The sequence below is a fragment of the Chamaea fasciata genome, unplaced genomic scaffold, assembly GCF_029207755.1.
Source record: "Chamaea fasciata isolate MVZ Bird 193981 ecotype frontalis unplaced genomic scaffold, bChaFas1.0.hap1 SCAF_4, whole genome shotgun sequence".
Classification (NCBI taxonomy): Eukaryota; Metazoa; Chordata; class Aves; order Passeriformes; family Sylviidae; genus Chamaea; species Chamaea fasciata.
Window position 1 is genome coordinate 12,758,052 of NW_027094089.1, and position 19,551 is coordinate 12,777,602.

Below are 19,551 nucleotides of genomic sequence, written 5' to 3' on the forward strand. Positions count from 1 at the left end.
ATGGCTGTGTGGCTCGGAGCCACATCTGCAACCCATTAGATGTCAGGAGATCAAGGGGAACCCGGGCTAGATACGCAACGAACAACTTGAGCGTCCTTCCCATACAAAACACATTTTCCCAGCAGAGAAACACAAAATCCAAGGTAAACCAAGATGCAAAGAAACCCCTACAGAAGTAAACAACCGGAGCCCTTGCACCCCTTGTTTTTCCAAGGAGTAACTTCCAATAGCTCACACTTCAAAAGTCGTTACAGGAAGAAGAAGAAGAAAAAGAAAAAAAAAAAAAAAAAAAAAAGGGGGGGGGGGGGGGAAAGGAAAAAAGAAAAGAAAAAGGCACATTACAAAAGTCCCGGGAAAGACAAAGAGGCTCCCGAGTTGCTGCAGGGATCTGTGGGGAGTTTCGACCGGCGAGGCCAGGGCAGAGGAGGGCGGCGGGGCCGGGGCAGGGACTTTAGGACCACCCCCGAGGACGCCGCGGGGCCGCTCCCGCCTGGGACAGCCAGGCCGGTACCGCCCCGACCCGCAGCGCCGGGCCGCCCCCGCCCGCACGGCACCGCGCTCACCTGTGCGAGGCTGGGCCCCTCGCGGCCTCCCCGGCGGTGGCAGCGGCCGGGGCATGGGCGGCCGGAGGAGCCGGAGCCGCGGGAGCAGCGGGAGCGGCCGGGAAGAGCCGGGAATGTCACCGGGGCCGCCGTGCCGTCACTTCCGCCCGCCGCGCCGCCCGCGCCCCACAGCGATCCCTCGCGGCCGGCGCGGGAAGGGCGGGAGCGCCGCCACCCGGGGGGCTGCGACGACCCTGGCCCTGTCCCCCTGTCCTTGTCCCGGTGTCCCCGTGTCCCTGTATCCCTGCGTCCCTATATCCCTGCGTCGCTCTATCCCCGTCCCTGTGTACCTATCCGTGTCCCTGTGTCCCTGTGTTCCCGTGTCCCTCGCCCGTTTTGTCCCTGCGTCCGTTTTGTCCCTGCGTCCCAGTGTCCCTGTCCCCGTGTCCCTGTGTCCCCGTCCCCGTGCACCCATGTCCCGGTGTCCCTGCGTCCCTGTGTCCTCGTGTCCCTGTATCGTGTCCCTGTGTCCCTGTTTGCTTATGTGCCTGTGTCCCTAGGACTCTTATGTCCCTGTATACCTGTGTCGTCCCTCTGTGCCTTTATCCCCATGCCACAGTGTCCCTTATGTCCCGGTCTGTATATCCTTGTGTTCGTGTGTCCCTGTCCCTGTCGTTATATCCACCACTGTGTCCCTGTCCTGTGCCACTGTCTCTGTGTTACTGCGCCACCATCACCATCCCTATGTCCCTGTGTCCCTGAGTCCCTAGCCACTGCCCCTGTGTCCCTGCGTCACCAGCCCTGTCACTGCCCCTGTGTCACGGTGTCACTGTCAGTGTCCCTGTCACTCTGTAACAGTCACTGTGTCCCTGTCCCCATCAATGTTCCTTGTCACTGACTGTCCCTGTGACACACACCCCCCAGCACCCCTCACACACTCCGAGCACGTTCTCCCTTCGACACCGATCCTGGCGATCCTGCGCTCCCTGAGGCCACAGAATCCGGGGATCTTTGGGTTTGGAAAGCACCTCTGGAGACCCCAGCCCTGGAGGCTGCGTGGGGGAAGCGTGCTGCTTCAGCGACACCATAATTCCCTCTTTAATGATTGTAATGCACACTTTAAACACTGTAATGTACATTTTAATCATTGTAATGCACACTTTAAACGTTGTAATGCCCTCGTTAAAGACCGTCCTGGCGTTTCTTCACCCCGGGAGTTGTCCTGCACAGCTGCAGGTGTCGTCCCTGAGACTCGGAAGTGTGGCAGGAAATCATTTCAGCATAGTCCATAAGTCCTGATCAGGGCTACGAACACCTGGGAAATTCAAGCGTTAAGCATTCACCGTAGAACTGCTCGTGGCACAGACTCAGTCCTAGGGCTGGTAGCACGGAACTGTGCGGGAAATCTATCCGCACCACCACTCAAATCGTGTGCTGGATTCGGGAAAAACAGACAGACATCTTGCCACCTCCGAAGTATTTGTCATATTATGAGAGATTAAGAGATTCAGCTAGAAGCAAAACCACGCCTTCAGGAATCCACAATTATTTTTTAAGCCGGTACTTTGCGAGGTACTTCGCGAGGTACTTCCCACCAAATATGTAAAAAAATTTCTTGCCAAGAAAGGTGAATTCATTATTCGTGGTGTCAGCATGAAGGAAAGCACTAGCAAAGTCTGTACTTGAGCAAAGACAAAGCCTTCCCCGTGCTGGGCTGCGGGCAGAATCCAGAGGCCACTCCGATTTCCTACGCGCCTTTGACCATCAACCTTCATCACCCAGCTGGCTCTTCTGGGGGAGAGAGTGGGGGGAAACATCCAGAACCTGTATTTCTAGGGAGAAACGTGCTTTGGAGGCACAGCCCCTGAAAGACACCCGGAGGACAGCACGCAGCTCACAAGCGTTGGGACACGGCAGTCAGGAACAGGCAGTGCAGTTTTGGATGGACTACAGGAGAGCATGAGAACACGGAGGAGGGCGGTGAGCATCTGCCTTAGGTTTGCAGAAAGAGTGATACACGGGAAGGAGCTCCAAGACTCCATGGCTGAAAGAATCGGCAGGCTGGAGGCTTTACAAAAGAGAGGAAAAGAAATTCTTACTGTCTTAAGTACAGCGGAATTAGTAAACTCAGTGGGGAGACACCAGTGATCCGTAAATGTCTGAATGAGGCAAGCAGCATCAAGGGAGAAAGAAGGCTGGGGCTACATTAATGAATTTAATGGGGTGAAATTACAGAAGGGTATATCTAAGCTGAGAATCCATGTGGAAGGCTTTTGAATGGAGAACCACAGGCTGGAAGATTGTCTCCCTAAGGGAAATGGTGAAAGCTTTATTACCTGAGATTTTAAGTGCCAGATTAGGGGGAATACCAGGGGACTCATTCTGAAACATCAGAGACATTGGGCTGAAAGATTAGGAAGGTAAGAGGAAAGGCTGGAGGTGGTGCTTGCTCCAGGAATTTTGGGAGTAGAGCTCAGCACATCTAGGCTCCTCTGGCTCCATGTTATCATTCTTTGACTGTGTCTGCCAAGAGTGCAATGATTTCAGCATTCCTTTCACCCAAGGACATGATAAGAACTCCTCCACTGGGAAGAAAAGTGGTTGAACAAGTGAATCTCTTCGCTTCCCCAAGGACAATTGGAGGAAATCAGCTCAGTGCTGGAGCACAGCTCTGAGTCACATTCTCTTGTCAAAGTAAAAGTTGGTTCTGAGTGCATTTTGGCTCATAAGGGCATCCAGGATGGCTGCTTTCAGCTAGCTCCTGGCAGGGGGACACTCCTCTGTCCCTGCTCCCTTCTCTTTCCCAGCTCCAGGCCAAATGTTTCCCTCCAGCTCCAGACTGAAGAATGACTTTTTAAGAGCTCATATTGGAGGCTCTTGAAGAGCTTATCCATAGGCACATTACTAAGCATCCTCTGCAAAGGAGGCTTTGCCTCCTAAGCAACATTTAAACAACACCCATTTTCCAAGTCTCTGAAATCACAAACGTGCTGCTGATACCGAGCCAAGCCATCCTCCTGCTGCTCTTGAGGTCACTCAGGCTCCCCTGCAGTCACAGCAGTCGCTAAACAGGGGTCACGGAAAAGGTGTCCAGAACACCATAGTGTTCATCCATCCCCGAGGTACAGGCAGTGTCTCTTTGGGAAGGAAAAGAAATAAAACATTTCCTTCCTGCTAGGTTTTATCAGCCAACATAATCTAATTAACTAGCACAGCTGCTTCATTAGCATTAGAGGTATATTTATCAAGGAGCTAGAGGAAGCATTTATTAGATTAGTTAGTAATTTTGGAGTTGCTGGATGTGTTTTTACTTGAGTTTACACAGTTCAGGATGGTGCAATACTGAAGGACTTCAAGGCAGTGGGAGGCAGCACCATGTCCTCCCATGTAGATGGTACCTGGCACAGACAGAAGGAACCACAAGTCTTACTTTAAACGCACTCTCATTGGTAAAGCCTCTGCTTACTCATGTGGTGAGTTCTGCAGGAGAAATATTTGTGAATTGGAGAAGCAGAAACACAGCCCAGTACTGAAATTCTTTGGAAAAGTGAGTATTTAACAAAATAAGAAATGCTTTTAAAGTTGCTTGAAGTTACTAACAGTGACTATCAGCTTGGAGGCAAAGTGAAGGATTTCCTGCAAGGTCACGCAGACCAGGATCACTATTGTTTCACTGCTGACCCTGTACTTAAAAATTTCAAAGAACAGCTTATAAATACAAAACATTTCCCAGACCTCTAAGACCCATTCAAGTCTAAATGTAATTTGAAAGATCTTTTACACACTTACCATTGGATATTAAATTTTGCTTATAAGTGCCCAAACCAGTATTGAGTATCAAGATACTTGGAGTGTTCTACTGAAGATGGTACCAAATGCAACTAACTTACTTTTAAAATAAATCTTGAAACTTTCAATATTTTTAGCTATCTTTAATTAAAGTCCCATCTTAATATCCTGCATCTAGCAAAGGATTTATACAAATGAAAAAAGGTTTTTGAATACTTTCAGTCAAAGGAAGACTGGAAAGGAACCACAATGAAATGTTTGCAACAGATGGAGTATTTCTGTAGTACTAGCTAAAAGATACAGCCAAAAGAGATTCCATACATGTCTTTCGATTCAATGCATTTTAAGTAAAATATATATTGATGTCACCTTAGAAACCTTAAATTTGCTTGATGGATTCTGCATTTCTCTAGTATTTTACTTTAATTATTCTGGGTTTATTATCTAAATTTTTTTTAAATAGATCCACAATACTTTGCTAATTTGCAGATGATTTTTTTTTCCTAAAGCAGTTATTATTTTGCATATCGGCCCGATAAGAACAGTGTGTCAATTTGTGGTAAAATGTGTTTGAGTTTTCCCTTGAGGCTGACCCCTATTTTTCATAATTTTTATTTTTCATGTAGTTCGTAATTTTAATTCCTTTTTTTGTTTTGCTTTTTTGTTGTTGGTTGTTTGTTTTTGTTTTTGTTTTGTGTTTTCTTGTTAATTTCCTCATGTTTTCCAGGAGGAGGAATTGAGCACACAGCAATAAAACATGAACACCTTTTGCATGTTGTTGGGAAAATGGAATGTCTGCAGCTCAGTCTGGCCCTGCACCTGCTCTCATCTTTGCAGGTGTTAACACAGGGGTCTCCAAAACTCCATCTGGGAGCTCAGAGTGGAGCAGCTGATGTACACTGTAGGGACAGTGAAGCAGTGGAGGCCTCCCTAGCCTCACGTCCCTCTCAGTCGGATGATTATTCCATCTTATCCAACAGCCAAGGGTCCAGCTGGCAGCCACACGCTGTGACCTACATGGAAACACGCAACAGCTGCCAGGGCAGATGGAGAAGCCCAGAATCAGGGGTTTTCTCAGTCAGTCTGGTGTGCTCCTGTCTCAGCAGGACTTCAGGGAGCTGTTCCTCCTCCAGCATCCCATCCCCATGTGGGAAAAGCTGGTCTGTCCCAAAACACCAGAAAGAAAGGGTTCCTGCAAGGCACTCTGTCCAGGCAAGACCAAAGAGCTGAGAAACCTTCCCAAAGGGCTCCACAAACCTTGTTTATTTGACTTTTCCCGATTTCCAACAAGAGCTGAGCAGTCGGACATGACACCTGTCCACTGATTTACACTGCGTGCACTGGGGATGCCTCAGCTGTGACACACAGCTCGGATGCAGCTGCTGGGGTTTTTTTTTCCTCCTTGAGTTTCCAGTGCTAGGAAGCAACATGTGGATGTATTCAGGCAGCTCTCCAGACAGTCTAGTCTGGCCCTGCTGCTCTCCAGATTCAGGCTCTTCACATTCTGTGAAATAGTGGTGCAGCTGCTCAGTGGGTGTGGAGAGGGGGGAACAGCCCCAGGCTTCACAACTGGCGCAGCACTTCATGACAAGGTGGAGCTATGGAACCGCCACTGCCCCAGGAAATCCTCCCAAGCCTGGGGTCATGGTTACATGTGTGAGATAAAAAGTTTTCTCCCAATCTTAGCCAAGTAAGTCTTGAGTCTCTCAATAAGAAGCAGGGCTGGTAGCACCCTCAAGCCCTCATCTATCCTGTCTTTGTATCCCAAAGTGTGATCAACACTCCCTCACATTTTAAACACTCAAGCAAATAATTTCTAATCTGCTTTTAAGGTATTCCAGGGATTAAGATTCCTTAATTGCCAGGCTATGACCTCCAGTGCCTTACACTGGGGCTTTCTCGTTACATCATTCTTTGGTGCCTACCCAGCCATGTTCTGATGTCTTCCAAGACTACTGCTTCTTTTCCCTACCACTACAGGAAAACCAGATTATATTCTTGTTCTTTCCAAGTTCAAATACCATTCCCATGGCTTTTGGGTGCATTTCATTTGTAAGCAGTAGCTGTAGCTGTAACCATCCCTGTGCTGCAGTGCCTGCTCCAAATTTCACATCAGGTACCACTGAGATAATTTCTCCTGAGCCAGTTTAGCCCATGAATTTTTCACTTGATTTTGCCCTTGCTTCCTACCCCAGGAGTGAAGATAAATATCCCCAAAACTAAGGCAACTCACCCTTTCCTCACAGCTTGATTTAAACACTTGGAAGTAAACTGCAATTCTATTGCTATTTCTCATACGTGGGAAGATCGCACATAATCAATATGATTTATAAGCAAGCTTCACTTTATCGATCAAAAGGCACACATTATATTGAGGCTACTTATTATTATGCACACTTGTTAACATTTGATTGGTTACAGTAAAAGAAAACTATATACTTGTTTTCACTAAGCTTCTGCCTCAAACTTCTCAACCCCAGCGCTTTGTTAGGGTAACACAGCTGCATTCAAGTTCATGCTGACCTCACCGGCTCCTGTGCAAGTGATTTTAGCAAAGTTCTCTCATGTCTATGTGGCCTTGGTCACGTAGCCATTCCTCAACACAATTCCTTCTGTGTATGAAAGAGTTTGGAGATTCCCATGGGCAGTGGCTTTCTGGGAATCCCTCAATTCTTCCCCATCACAGCAAAAAACGAGAGGACAGACATCACACTTGTGGTATTTTATTAACACCAGTGTAATTTTGAATCACTCTTCCTGCAGATCAGTGGAAAATCAACTTTTGCAGTGAAGCAACAGCTCTCATGACCATAATCTCTTGCAACTCCAATTGCAAACATATTGTCACTGAGAACACCACGATTTGCCTGGATGCTTCTCAGAACAAACAGGCCCATGCTCAACGTCCTCAGGTGCTATCACTGTTCCTAGATTTTGTTTTTTTCCTGTCCACAGGAGATTTTCTGATTTGGTATCAAATGGGTTCTAAAAGCTGGAGTGTGCAAAACACTTCTGAAATTGTGGCAAGCTGGTGTGGTGATGGCACGGAAGTAACACAGCTCAGGGAACCCTCATGGAAAATGACATTTCAGGTAGAATTGTTAAGGGCAATCGGACTTCAAAATCACGTTCCACAGTGGTTTTGCAGAAATACTTTTTTCAGATCTAGAAAGGTCCGTGCGTTTTTAATTGTTTTAAAACTATGTCCGCACTATCCACAGAGCTGCTTTACAGGCATGTATCACAGAGGGAAAAAGAACTCATAAAGACAACAGTAAGGAGGTTATTTAATGAAAAATATGTGAAGTTTACAAACACAAGGCCAACAGAAAGAAGAACACAGCAGGAAGGTGCCAAGGTACAGTAAGAATTCTGAAATGCATTGCTAGTGCAAGTAAGTACGCAACAGAAGGGAAATCATGTTCCACGTAGGCCACTTCAGGTAACCTGGGGTTTGCTGGGCTATGTCAGCTCGAAAGGCAGAGCCTCAATCTCCATTGCGAGCTCTTCGTCCAAGGCTTTCTACCAGGAGAGAAAACCAAGAGGAATCAGGGACCACAGGAAAGCTTCCACACACTGCTGGTAAACAAACACATCTGCAGTGACCAACTGGGAGGTTGTCAGCAGTGATGGGTTAACCCCAGTGCTGAGCTGGATGGACTTGTCACTGCAAAAGGCAGCCAGCCACAAGGAAACCTCCAAATGAAGAGCTGGACAAGCTCAGCTGCCTTTACTCTGTGCCCCAATGTGATTTTGGACACCTCCCAGCTCACAGGTCCTTCCCAGAGGTGAGCATTCTGACCTCAGAACAGCCTCAGGCTGGTAAGGGGAATTTGTACTCCTGAATCAAAAACAAGTGGCGTACCAACCTGGGCAGTCTCACGTGAAAACGTGCAAAATGCTCTCATCTCACTGTGATTTTTGATCACAGGTTTAAGGCTTACCACTTGTGCTTTACAAGCAAGCAGGCAGTAGCCCAAAGGAAAAACCCCAAGTTTTATAGGGCTCAAACGTGGCCCTGCTCACTCAGGAAAGCTATGTATGAACTTCCCAAACAGCTTTTACGGTGTTTAGCGCAACAGCCACACCTGCAGATTACACAATGGAGAAAATGCGCACTATGTTTTACAGGGGAAGGTCCCCATTGCAGTCTACAAGGCAGCTATTGACTAAAATAGAGCCTGGAGCCCTCGGAGAGCCCAGAAGGAGCAAGGAAGCTTCCGTAATCTACACTGAGTGAATAAACATTCCAATAGGTAAAATTCAGGGGGATATAGCTACCTAATCTACACTGTGCCCAACTGCCTTTGCAGGTCAGACATCACTCCCCACCAGTTCCCCTGATCAGTATCTACAACTTACACCTCACCAAATTTCCCCATGAGAACATTAAGACTCATGGAGGTGGGTAAATGTGTAATCAATTAATACATGTGACTCCTGGAAATATAAAAAACTCTTACAAGTTCTTTTCTCGCTTCTTCAACCTTCACTCTTGCCAGGGGAATGCTCTAATGAGAAAACAGCATAAAAATCAGTATTTCATCAGGAAACAAGAGTCCCTGCACCTTTACAAGAGTGTAACGATGAGCCTCAAGTGAATTAGTGGACAATTAATGGACATGCAGTTTTGTGTATGCACTTCACATGCAGAAGGTATTGCCACTAAAAGCTTAGTATTGGTTTGGGCAATCATGTATTTTTCAAAAGTCCGGTATGGCCTAAAGTCTAAAAAAACTCCTTCATTTTAAGTGATTTTTCCAAACCTACCAATCAAGAGACTTGATTCCAAACATATTTGTGGAATTTTCCAAAGCACAGTAAGTTCGCAAGGATAAACCTCCCTCCCCTCCTTCTGCCTGCACCAGAAGTGAGGCACTGGGCCTCTCCCTGTCTCTACTGACAGCAAGGCTGGAGGAGGGAACTGGAGAACCTAATCCCATTTGAATGTCCTGATCCACTTGAGAGGAGGAGGAAGCTGCCTTTTTGAGGAAGATGGATTAAAGAGAGCAGCAGTCCCACTTTTCTACCCACAGCTTTTTCTTTTTTTTTTCTTCCCCTAGGGGCAAGACAGCAGTGTTTGTATGAGGGAGATGAGAAACTTGCATTTTCATAGAGCCAAGTACCCAGCACCCTAAAGAGAAATCAAGGAAAATGATGGAGCAGCCAGTTTAGGGGACAAAACCTACATTTGGCCATTTCTTCATGATCCTCAAGATCCTGTTCAGAGTTCAAACTCTGCACTATGCGTTGTGTCCACCATATTGACAGCCCAATGACAGTTACAGCTAAAGTACTGGTAAATCCCAAGAAGTTGATTATACTAGGAGATTCCTTGTCTTCTGTATTTCTTTGTTAAATTTCTAGCTAATTCACCTGAATACTAACTTACCCAGCCAATCTGTCTACTTTGTTAGAACAAAGTTTGCTTGACAAGGAAATCTAATTTCTTGGCTCTGATTAATAAATAGAGATTAAACCTTTGCTTTGCATCATTAACAGACCTGTAGCACATCTACCTGTCCACCAAAGCCATCACAATGATATCCCTTACATTCTGATGTCCACTAAAATTAACCTGATGGCAAATACAATGTAACAGTGGAATAAATAGTTACAAGAGGTAAATCATGGTAGGATGCCCGTTCCTCCTTCAATGGCTCAATTTCTTTCAGGAGTGCAGACAGTTCCTGCAGAGAGAGCAAGGCAGGTGATATTCTAGGGAATTATTTGTAGAATTGATGGAAATGAGTGAGATAGATCCACAGTTGTCTACAACATTTCAGAATTTGAGAGCTTTCATCCTCTATAAAACACATGGAAAACTGAAGTTTTCCACATGCAGCAGCAAAAAGACTCTCCTTTATGCTTATCAAGGGGAAGTAATTTCTCTTTGGGGGTTGCAAATTGAGTAGCTTCCACCATCCTGAACTCTTTTCAAACAACAAGTTAAATAAAAAAGATAAAATCATTAGTGCTATCTGTTTCACTGATGTCTTGGCAAAGCAGTTCTATAAATGTCAAGGAGTCAAACCTTATCTTATGCTTGGGCTCTAGAAGATGAAAAGCCTAGAAAATTTGCTTGTGGCTTTTTGGATGCAAAATTCCAACAAAAATTAATTCTGGTCAGTACCCTCCTGTAACACTGGGCAATGTGAGCACTGCCACCCAGTGCTGGTTGGTGAGAACCACAACAGAGAAACCAGGAAACCTATTTTCACTGCTCCACTCGAAAACATACAGGAAAAGATAGCAAAAGTAATGAGGAGAAAGACTGAGTTCCCAAAACAATAACAGCAAAAAAATATGAAGATGTATTGAGTGCACAGCAGAAAGCTGTAAAATCTGTAGTTACTAACTCAAGAAATGTGCTTTTTCTTTAACATATGATCCACTAGGTTTACAATACAGCTGAAAAATGTTATATATTAAAAATAGCACAGTGGTTCAGAATTTGTGTTTCACTTGACCTTATCCCCTTGTTTTGAAGTGTTTGGAAGAGATTTATTTTGCACAAAGTATAAAGAATCACATGGGTAATACTTTCAAGAAACTGCAATACACAGGTATTGGCATATAGTCCACAGAATATCCACTCTGTTTATACCAGAATACCCACACTTCGGATAACACAGATCACAAATAGAGGAGGCAGATCTGTTTTCAGTGGCAGGGAATTTATCCTGTGGAAATTCTCCAGTAGATGCCTCTAGGAAAGACAAACCCACCCAAAAGAGCCCAGTTCATGGAAATCCACCTGCAGGATTTTTATTTGTGCTTCCTTTGGCCATTAAAATTTGTTCAGGCAACCAAACAGCAAACTACAATTCCTGAAAGCACCCAACAAGCAAGCCTGGCCTGCCCCACTGTAGAAACATCCCTCTTGTACCCAAAAAGCCTACCTCAGATGATTCCACGAGTGCGTCATGCACCAGGGAATGGTCCAACTCCATGGCAACAAGCTTATCCTGCAAACAGGAGAGGGCACAAAATGCAACGAGGAGAAAGATTTCACCATTTCCTTCTGTTTTTATCTAAATAGGCAGAGAAGAACGCAGACTGTCCACAGAAGAAACTGCTATTTGAGCCACAGCTATAGTTGGTGTACCAAATGAGGTGCTGCTAAAATTTGTATTAAGAATAACAAGTCTTTCCAGAAAAGCAGTGGGAGAAGAGCACATGCCAACGCTGAAGAAAGGCTTCTCAGGAAAATGCCAGTTGTAATACAACACTTTCCATCTTGTATTTGTCAAGGTAACAAACAGCATTCATTCACATGTCCTTCATCATTTAGGAAAGGTGAAGGAGCAGGCAGTACAACTTCCGCTTTCTGCATTTAGTCATCCACTCTTTTCAAAAAATGGGTTATTTCCATTATTCTGAGACACAATTTACCTCAGTGAATCAGCTGCTGTAGTGGTAGCTGTCTGTGTTCTCTTGTATGACAGTAACTCACAAGAACCACCAGGTAATCCCAGCTAAAGAAGTTTCTCAGGGAATGAGGAGAGAGCGCTGTACTGATCACAGATTGTGCAGAGGAGAGATCAGCAGGGACAAATGAACTATATTTACATGTTGTCCTGTTAGGTCAAGAGTCCCCAGTTCTGGAGTTTAGGAAGCTTATGGAATGTCTCTGTAACTACAATTTGGGCTGCAACTACAAATTTGGGCTCAACCAACCATGGCTGTGACATCCCATCACAGTGTCTGGCAGGAAAATTCCTTCCACCTACCTCAGCATCACTGATGTTTAGTTTTAGATCCTTAGATTTATCTTCCAGGAACTTCAGGTCCTTGGATTGAATCTCAACTTCGGCCTTTTCTGCTTCCTGAGATTCCTTTAATTTTTTAATATCCCTTAAAAATAGCATTAAAAACCCCGTTACAGTCAAAAGATAAATCAGTATACAAATACTGTAACTTATCTATGCTCAAGCTAAATCCTGCAATACAACCAACACAAGAAGGAAGAAAATGGAGAAAATCTCGTATTTCCCTGTGAGATTTTCCACCAGAACCCCAGAACCCCACAGGCCAGAGAAAGCAGTGGCAAAGGGGAAGCCATATGCCTAAAGGCAAAGGGTAATAGTCTTGTGCATAATACCCTAACTCACTTACAGACCTGTAACACAAGCTAAACCTCAGACCAAGAGGAGGCAAACCTGCACAAAGAACACAGGAATCTCTTCTACAAGCCAAATTACCACTTTAAAAGACCAAAACAACACCCGACAAATACCTAGACTGGAAGGGAGCTATGAAGAGCATCTGGGACAACCCCCACTCAAGGCTGGGTTTGATCCTGCTGTCCCTGGAAAAGCACTTCAGATTACATCCCCCAGGGAATGGACTTGACACTGATTATTTTTTTTTTTTGAGTTATTACTATCATTATGTCTTCTACACACTGGTTAAGGGATCTTCTTAACTGAGAATAGTTTTTGTTTTGACTCACTCAGTCTTACTACAGAGCACATGCTAAACGCGCTAAGAAAATCAGATGGCCTCAAACAAAAGCAACTGGTGGAAGCTGCAAACTTCTATCTGGAAACTGCTTGTAGATCACTTTTGCTTTAAAATAATGGGTTTGATGCTTTCCCAGACCTCTTTCAATTACTGAAAGTATCCATAACACATGGGTTTTGATAGACACTTCCAAATACTTTGAATTGGAGATGTCGCAAACCCCTAAAAATTCAGTTATCCTTGTTAGTTACCACAACTCCTGTTGCCCAAGACAGGGATCACTGGTATTACTTTTATCTTTCCCTCTTCCTCATCTGTTACTCACTCCTCGAACTGCTTTTCCAGCGTCAGTGCTGAAGTTAGCTTTTTCCTGAGAGTCTTCAATTTAAGTTCCATTTCTTCGTTTTTTGATTTCGTTTTATACAGTTCTGAGGTCTGGTGATTGATGGCACTGTAGAAGCTAGTGAAGAGAGAATCAGTGGAAATGTTTAGGAGTCAACTCTACTGACTTCTGAAAGTCAGAGTTATTGTTATTCTTCTCTCCACACTTTACACTAATGACTTAGTTTCCTCCTGATGTTATGGCAAGAGTAAATTAAAATAAGACACTGAGGGAATCTGCTTTCCAGCACTAACACAGATTTCCACATGGAAGGGAAAACAGCCCAGCAACCTGAGCAAGAGAAAGTGAACAACAACTAGCACTCTGGTGAATAAAACCACTGGGTTTGAAACCACCACGTGCTCCACTCCTGGCTTGCCTTACTGCCTTTGACAGAAACTGTATTCAGTCCCTGGAAATGCATGGACACAAGATGTGCCCAGCAGCATCTGAGTCTCCGCCTCTTCCCAAGTGGCCCAAAGTTCTTCCCCCACCAGCTCAGGAAAAGAGCTGTAAGAGCCAAGATCCTAAATACCACATAAAAATTGGACTCCAAGGCAGATTTTGCCCCTTCTTTAGTGCAAGGGCTGCAGTGTCATGGGCCAAAGCCATGCTAGGGAGGGAGGCCCAAGGAGACCAGACTAACAGATGCCATTTCTCCACGGCAGAGGGAATCTCCTTGCATTATTGAGACCAGATGAGACAAACAAAGATGAGGAGCTGAGGCTGGAAGATCAGTCACAGTTCCCCAGTCTTTGCTAAGCAGTAGGAAACTGCTGTAGCTTAGGATACCTGGCACAACAACAGTCCAACTGGCAGCAGCCTGCAGCCACTGAACACAAAAGCATGAGGAAAAGGAGGGATTTAACTACATCCCAGACCCTTCCTATGCTGGGATAACCCAGAGCTAGCACTTTGTGTTCAGTTCCCATATACTCCAAAGCTGCCCAAGGGGTGAAAAATAAGCCTGACAAATAAGATTCCTAGTGTCAAGTTTGAAGCTGCTGATGTGAAAAAACGGAGAAAAACAGCACACACCATCACCATGAATGCAGAGTGTGAAGAATTACCTGATAAGAGATGTGTTCTCCACTTCGAGTTCCAATGCACTTTCTACCAGGTCAATGAGATCTGTAGTGGCTTCTCTGGACAGAATGCCTGCAGTAAGACCAAGGCATTCTCCAAGAATATCCTGCCAGTAATCAGCTGGAAAATATATACAACCGAAAGTAGTGATTTTTAAAATATAACTGTCCTTCTATGGAACTCTTCAAAGCTCAAACCCAATCCCACACCGAGAACTTGGCTACCTGCTTGTTTTTGGGAGGAAAAGACACTTTTAAAAAAGGCTTAAACATGCCGAACTGCTGCCACATCTCTATTTGTCAAATGAAATTAATATACAAAGGGAGAAAGCACTGCTCCACTCCCTCCCTGACCAGCCTGACTGACATCAGACAAACAAGAGCTCACCCTCGTGCTACAGCAATGAGCACATGCAGGTCATCTCCCCACAAAGCTCAGTCTGAGCCTTGTTCATGGCAGACCCAGGAAGTCTGTCTCCATCATTTTTTGTTTGGTGGCAAGGCACTTGAAGGAACAAAAACCAAACACGTTTTCTTACAAGAACATCTTCACGTGTACTATGCCAGCCTTTGCACAGAAAAGTAAAATTCCTTCCTGAGGAAAGCCTTTTAAGGGACAGTCCTTTATTATGTGTGTTAAAAGCATACTATGGTCCCACAAACCACTCAAAAAACCCCAAAGAAATTATAAAATAGTCACTCTAGGCAGCTCCAGCAACTTAATCACCCCGATGTTATTTTAGACTCCTCCACGGCTTTCCTTAACAGTGGCTGAGCACCAGCTCAGGCTCTTGAATGACCAGCAGGGACACTTCCCTCTCTATCCAGGCAGTATATCCATGGTGTGCTATCCAGCCCAGCAGACTAGGAGGTTTTAGCAAATAACTTGCTTGTCCACATTTATGGCCCACTCAAGATGGCTTAAAAAATTGTCCTTGACCATTCTTTTATCACTGCAAATTTAGCTGAAAGGAAGACGTGTGATGCATTGTAGTAAAAACTGCATCCAAAAAAAGCTGAGTTGTTTCAATTACACATATTTATTTATGTTCCTAAGTTTTTAACAAATACAGTCTTCAGGATCACTAAGAAAAGCCTGACTCTGATGGAACTGAGAAATGGAGCTTCAAACTCACCTTCCGCTTCATACTTGGTTACCCAGTCCTTCATGTCCTCTATCAGCAACCTTACGTCCTTGTCTCTCTCTTCACTGCACTCCATAACTTCATGCAAAATATCCACTGTCCTTTCATTCACCTCATACCCTGGAATAGTCACATCCCCATATATTTTCTTCAGCCATAAAGTAACCTGCCAGAGAAAGGAGACAGAAGAGCAAGTAATCATGTGAAATGACAAAAAACAGATGACAGACGTAAAAAAATGTGAACTACGGCAAATTCTGCATTCCTGAAGAGTAACTCCTAGATCAGTCCAGGAGACATTGGTGGGAAAAGGGGAGAAAAAATCATTTTCTTCTTTAAATGCTCTCTGTGGTCTGCATTATATCCCTTGCAGTCTCCCTCATTTCTTTGGACACCTGCTTATCTCCATGTGATAAAATGTTATCTTTTTATTCACATGAAATGTTGGCTACAGACACTGTAATGACCCAAGAGACACTAAATGGGTGTTTGGAAAACTGGTGAACACTGTGTTAAAGCCTGTGTGATAAAACTGCCCGGGCCATCATTGGGAACAGTCTCTGCAGAAGAGTGGGAGAGAGTCACCACAATGTGCAGGCAAAAGCCCTGCATAGCAGTTGTACCATCGGAGACAAGGACAGAATTAAGAGCTGAACACAGTGCTCTCAGGTAGGGCTCTGATTGTGGAATTGTTTGGGCCGGAAAGGCCCTCCAGGATCATCAAGTCCAACCATTCCCCCAGCACTGCCAAGACCTCCACTGACCCATGTCCCCAAGTGCCACATCCTCCCGGCTTTTAAACCCCTCCAGGGATGGGGACTCCAGCACTGCCCTGGGCAGCTCTGCCAGGCCTGGGCAAACCATTGAGTGAAGAAATCTTCCCTAATATCCAACCTAGTAAGATTAAAAAGATTAGATTAAGATCAGTAATAACTGAAGAATACGGAAGTTCTACACTATGTAAGGAACATAAACACTTGCACAAGCCTGCCTAAAAAACCTGACGGAGAATGGACGCAGCCGTATAATTTTAAAAGCCTTTTTTTTTTTCCCTAGCACCTGCTTCCTCATCCTGCAGTCGTACCTCAGCGACCTAAGCAAGCAACAATGGAGAAAACCACCGCACCCTTCGGCGCAAACAGCACGAACGATGGGGGCGGGGGAGAACTGTGATGAGAAGAGAAAGCGAAGCCCGCCGGGCGCCGTTACCTGTACGAGCTTCTTCTCGAAGGGATGGCCGGCCTCTACCTCTGCCTCTGCCTCTGCCTCTGCCTCTGCCTCTGCCTCTGCCTCTGCCTCTGCCGCCGCCGCTGCCTCTGCCTCTGCCGCCGCCGCCGCTGCCGCCGCCGCCGCCGCCTCTGCCGCCATCCCGCCCGGAGCCTGATGGGAGTGGGCGGCGGCGCCGCGGGGAGTCGCCGAGCGTGGGTTACACCAGAGGGGGAGAAATGGTAATGAAAAGGTGCTTAACAGTGAATCAGAATGTTAAACGCTCTGAATCAGGTCGTATTTAGTTAAGGGAAGATGTTAAAAAACGCCAAGAGAACCCCAGCAACAGCAAAACGAAACAAAAGAGATGTAAGGGGAACACATCGAGAAGTACAGCAGAAAGCTGCCTGGAGGTGCTGGTGCCAGCGGCTGGACAGGAGCCCGGGAGTGCCCAGGTGGACAAGAGGCCGATGGCCCCTGGGCTGTCCCAGCCATGGTGTGACACAGCCCCAGGGCAGGGCCCGTCCCCTGGGCTGGCACTGCTGAGGCACCTCCAGTGCTGGGGACAGCTCGGGGCCTCTCAGGACAAGACAGACACTGAGGGGCTGGAGCGTGTCCAGGGAAGGGAGCGGAGCTGGGGAAGAGGCTGGAGCCCCAGGAGCGGCTGAGGGAGCTGGGAAAGGGGCTCAGCCTGGAGTAAAGGAGGCTCAGGGGGAACCTTCTGGCTCTGCACAACTCCCTGACAGGAGGGGACGGCCGGGGGGTCAGGCTCTGCTCCCAGGGAACAGGGACAGGAGGACAGGAAACGGCCTCACGTTGTGACGGGGGCGGGGGGCGGGGGGTTTATAGATCAGATACTTGGAAAATTGTCTTCACAAAAAGGGGTGTCAAGCCCTGGCCTAGATTACCAGAGTGACCGATCACACTGCGCCTGAGTTTCAGTACTTTCTCACTGGCAGACCAAATCCTGTCTCAGATATGGGACATAAAATCATCCCCAGCTGCAGATTGAGGGGAGGGAGGACTCTACCCCACTCAGATGAGACTCCACTTGCAGAGCTGCCTCCAGTCCTGGGCTCCATAAGCATAAGGATGTGGAGCTGCTGGAGCCAGAAGAGGCCACAGGGATGCTCCCAGGGCTGGAGCCCTCTGCTCCGGAGCCAGGCTGGGAGAGCTGGGGGTGTTCAGCTGCACAAGAGAAGGCTCCAGGGAGATCTCAGAGCCCCTGCCAGAGCCTAAAGGGGCTCCAGGAGAGCTGGAGAGGGACTCGGGACAAGGCACGGAGGGACAGGACACAGGGAATGGCTTCCCACTGGTAGAGGGCATGTTAGATGGGATATTGGGAAGGAATTCCTGGCTGTGAGGGTGGGGATGCCCTGGCACAGGTTTCCCAGAGAAGCTGTGGATACTCCAGCCTTGTAAGTGTTCTAGCCCAGGTTGGACAAGGCTTGATGTGTTGTCCAGCCCTTTAGGGGAACGTTGCATCTAAGATTCATAGATGTTCATGGTCAAGAGGAACTACAAAAGTCAGAGCATTCACAAAAGTTTCCTAAGTGAAATTACACACTTGGCATGGAAATTAATGTTAGTCTCTGACCTCCTCGTACAAGCCCATGGCAGTGGGTTTTGAATAAGTGGGTAGTGTGAAAGGGAAGAAAGCAGGATTAAAGAGGGGGAGAGAGGAAGAAAGAGATCACCAGGCTTGGCTCCACTGGTGATCCAGCTGGTGGACTGTCTAGGGTCCTGGGGTGCCTGCACATATGGTCTTGGTGGTGGGACCTTTTATAGATGAGTTTACCTGCCCTGGAGGTAACGTTCTCTCTTTCTATGCAAATTTATCATCTGCAGTTCATTCTTCTAGAACTTTCTGGAAAAGGGTTGGAGGACTGATGCTGTTGTACACTACAATGACACAAATACTCCGACTTCAGAAGGGTGAAAATGACTTTTTTCTTGAGATGTGTCTCCCTTATATACTATTCTACACAAACCAATTTGATTGGTGAAACAAACCTCTTCAATCACATTGGTCAGACCAGAGGGACATCAAGAAGAAGTCCCTCCTAGGGAAAAAATGTAAACAGGAATGCAGTTACAAAAACATGTCTCTTGTTTACAGGAAATTCCCTGGGAAAGGAATTTCAAAAAACCAAAACATGTCAGGCACGAACCAGGGCTACAGAGGACTTCACGGGCCTCTGGTGGTCTTGATTGCCTTTACAGTCCTAGACGGCTTCTTGCCTTCATACCTGTGCTGTGCTGTGTTTGTCTCCAGGAACTAGAACAAGGATGTTTGCCCCAGAAAAATGCTGCCCTGTCTCTGAATGGCCTCTTCTCCAACCCCATCCTGTTCTTCCTTATAGCTGTGTTTTTATCAACAAACCGTGATTGTTGTTTTCAACAATGCTTGGTTGGCTCCACAGTTATCCAGCTGTTGGGTGTTTGAGGCACACAACCTCTTATCTTCTGGGCTTCTATACTTGGGGCAACCAGATTTAGTCTATTAAACAGATAGCAGCTAACAAGCAAGCTCTGAGTGATGTTCATGTATTACGAGAAAACAAATTATTGTTGCTGGAATTTCCTTGTCAAGGTTTAGGGCTTGATATGCTTCAACGATCTCAGACATGTGGGAAGGTTAACAAAGCTTGGAAAGGAAGGATGTACCACTGATAGTGGGCATAGAGAATGCAGAGTTTACAAGGCACAGGGATATCTGCTTGAACTTCCGAGATGGGGAAGAAACTAATAAAGTGAACCCAGCATCTGTGCTGAAATCAGCTCTGACTGGGAAAACAGTAATTCTGGCAGGGGGAATCTGTGACAACTGACCCAAGAATCTCACCAACCCAAGACAAGAGAAAGACTGGGGATGAGAAACAACAGAATCATTAACCAGTAGAATACTACTTGATAAAAGAACTATGTAACACATA

At 46.1% G+C, this 19,551-nt stretch overlaps 2 protein-coding genes across 3 annotated transcripts in view; both read right to left on the reverse strand.

The window, feature by feature from the left end:
- ARK2N (arkadia (RNF111) N-terminal like PKA signaling regulator 2N) overlaps window positions 1-638 on the reverse strand; it is a 44,952-nt gene extending 44,314 nt beyond the window's left edge. Inside the window, exon 1 of one of the 2 annotated variants that reach the window (XM_066180865.1) lies at window positions 564-638. The gene's annotated coding sequence lies outside the window, so the exon portion shown is untranslated. Of the gene's footprint in view, window positions 1-342; window positions 388-563 lie in introns of those variants that run through there. The other variant, XM_066180866.1, reaches the window with a different exon arrangement.
- A 6,963-nt stretch (window positions 639-7,601) lies between these two features.
- On the reverse strand, window positions 7,602-16,793 carry HAUS1 (HAUS augmin like complex subunit 1). Its single transcript, XM_066180867.1, has 9 exons — window positions 16,619-16,793; window positions 15,401-15,575; window positions 14,250-14,385; window positions 13,123-13,257; window positions 12,065-12,188; window positions 11,234-11,299; window positions 9,950-10,021; window positions 8,795-8,842; window positions 7,602-7,853 (listed from the first exon to the last, which is right to left on the reverse strand). The coding sequence occupies exons 1-9, from the start codon at window positions 16,775-16,777 to the stop codon at window positions 7,794-7,796; spliced, it is 975 nt and encodes a 324-aa protein (XP_066036964.1). The 5' UTR covers window positions 16,778-16,793; the 3' UTR covers window positions 7,602-7,793.
- Between the last annotated feature and the right edge of the window lie 2,758 nt (window positions 16,794-19,551).

Bases quoted from the DNA above. Each gene is read 5' to 3' on its own strand.
- HAUS1 (XM_066180867.1), bottom strand. From the start codon at position 16,777: ATGGCGGCAGAGGCGGCGGCGGCGGCGGCAGCGGCGGCGGCGGCAGAG. The intron at 15,576-16,618 runs GTAACGGCGCCC...TTTCTCTGGCAG, and splicing joins TCGAGAAGAAGCTCGTACAG to GTTACTTTATGGCTGAAGAA. The intron at 13,258-14,249 runs GTAATTCTTCAC...TCTCTTCACTAG, and splicing joins GAGAACACATCTCTTATCAG to CTTCTACAGTGCCATCAATC.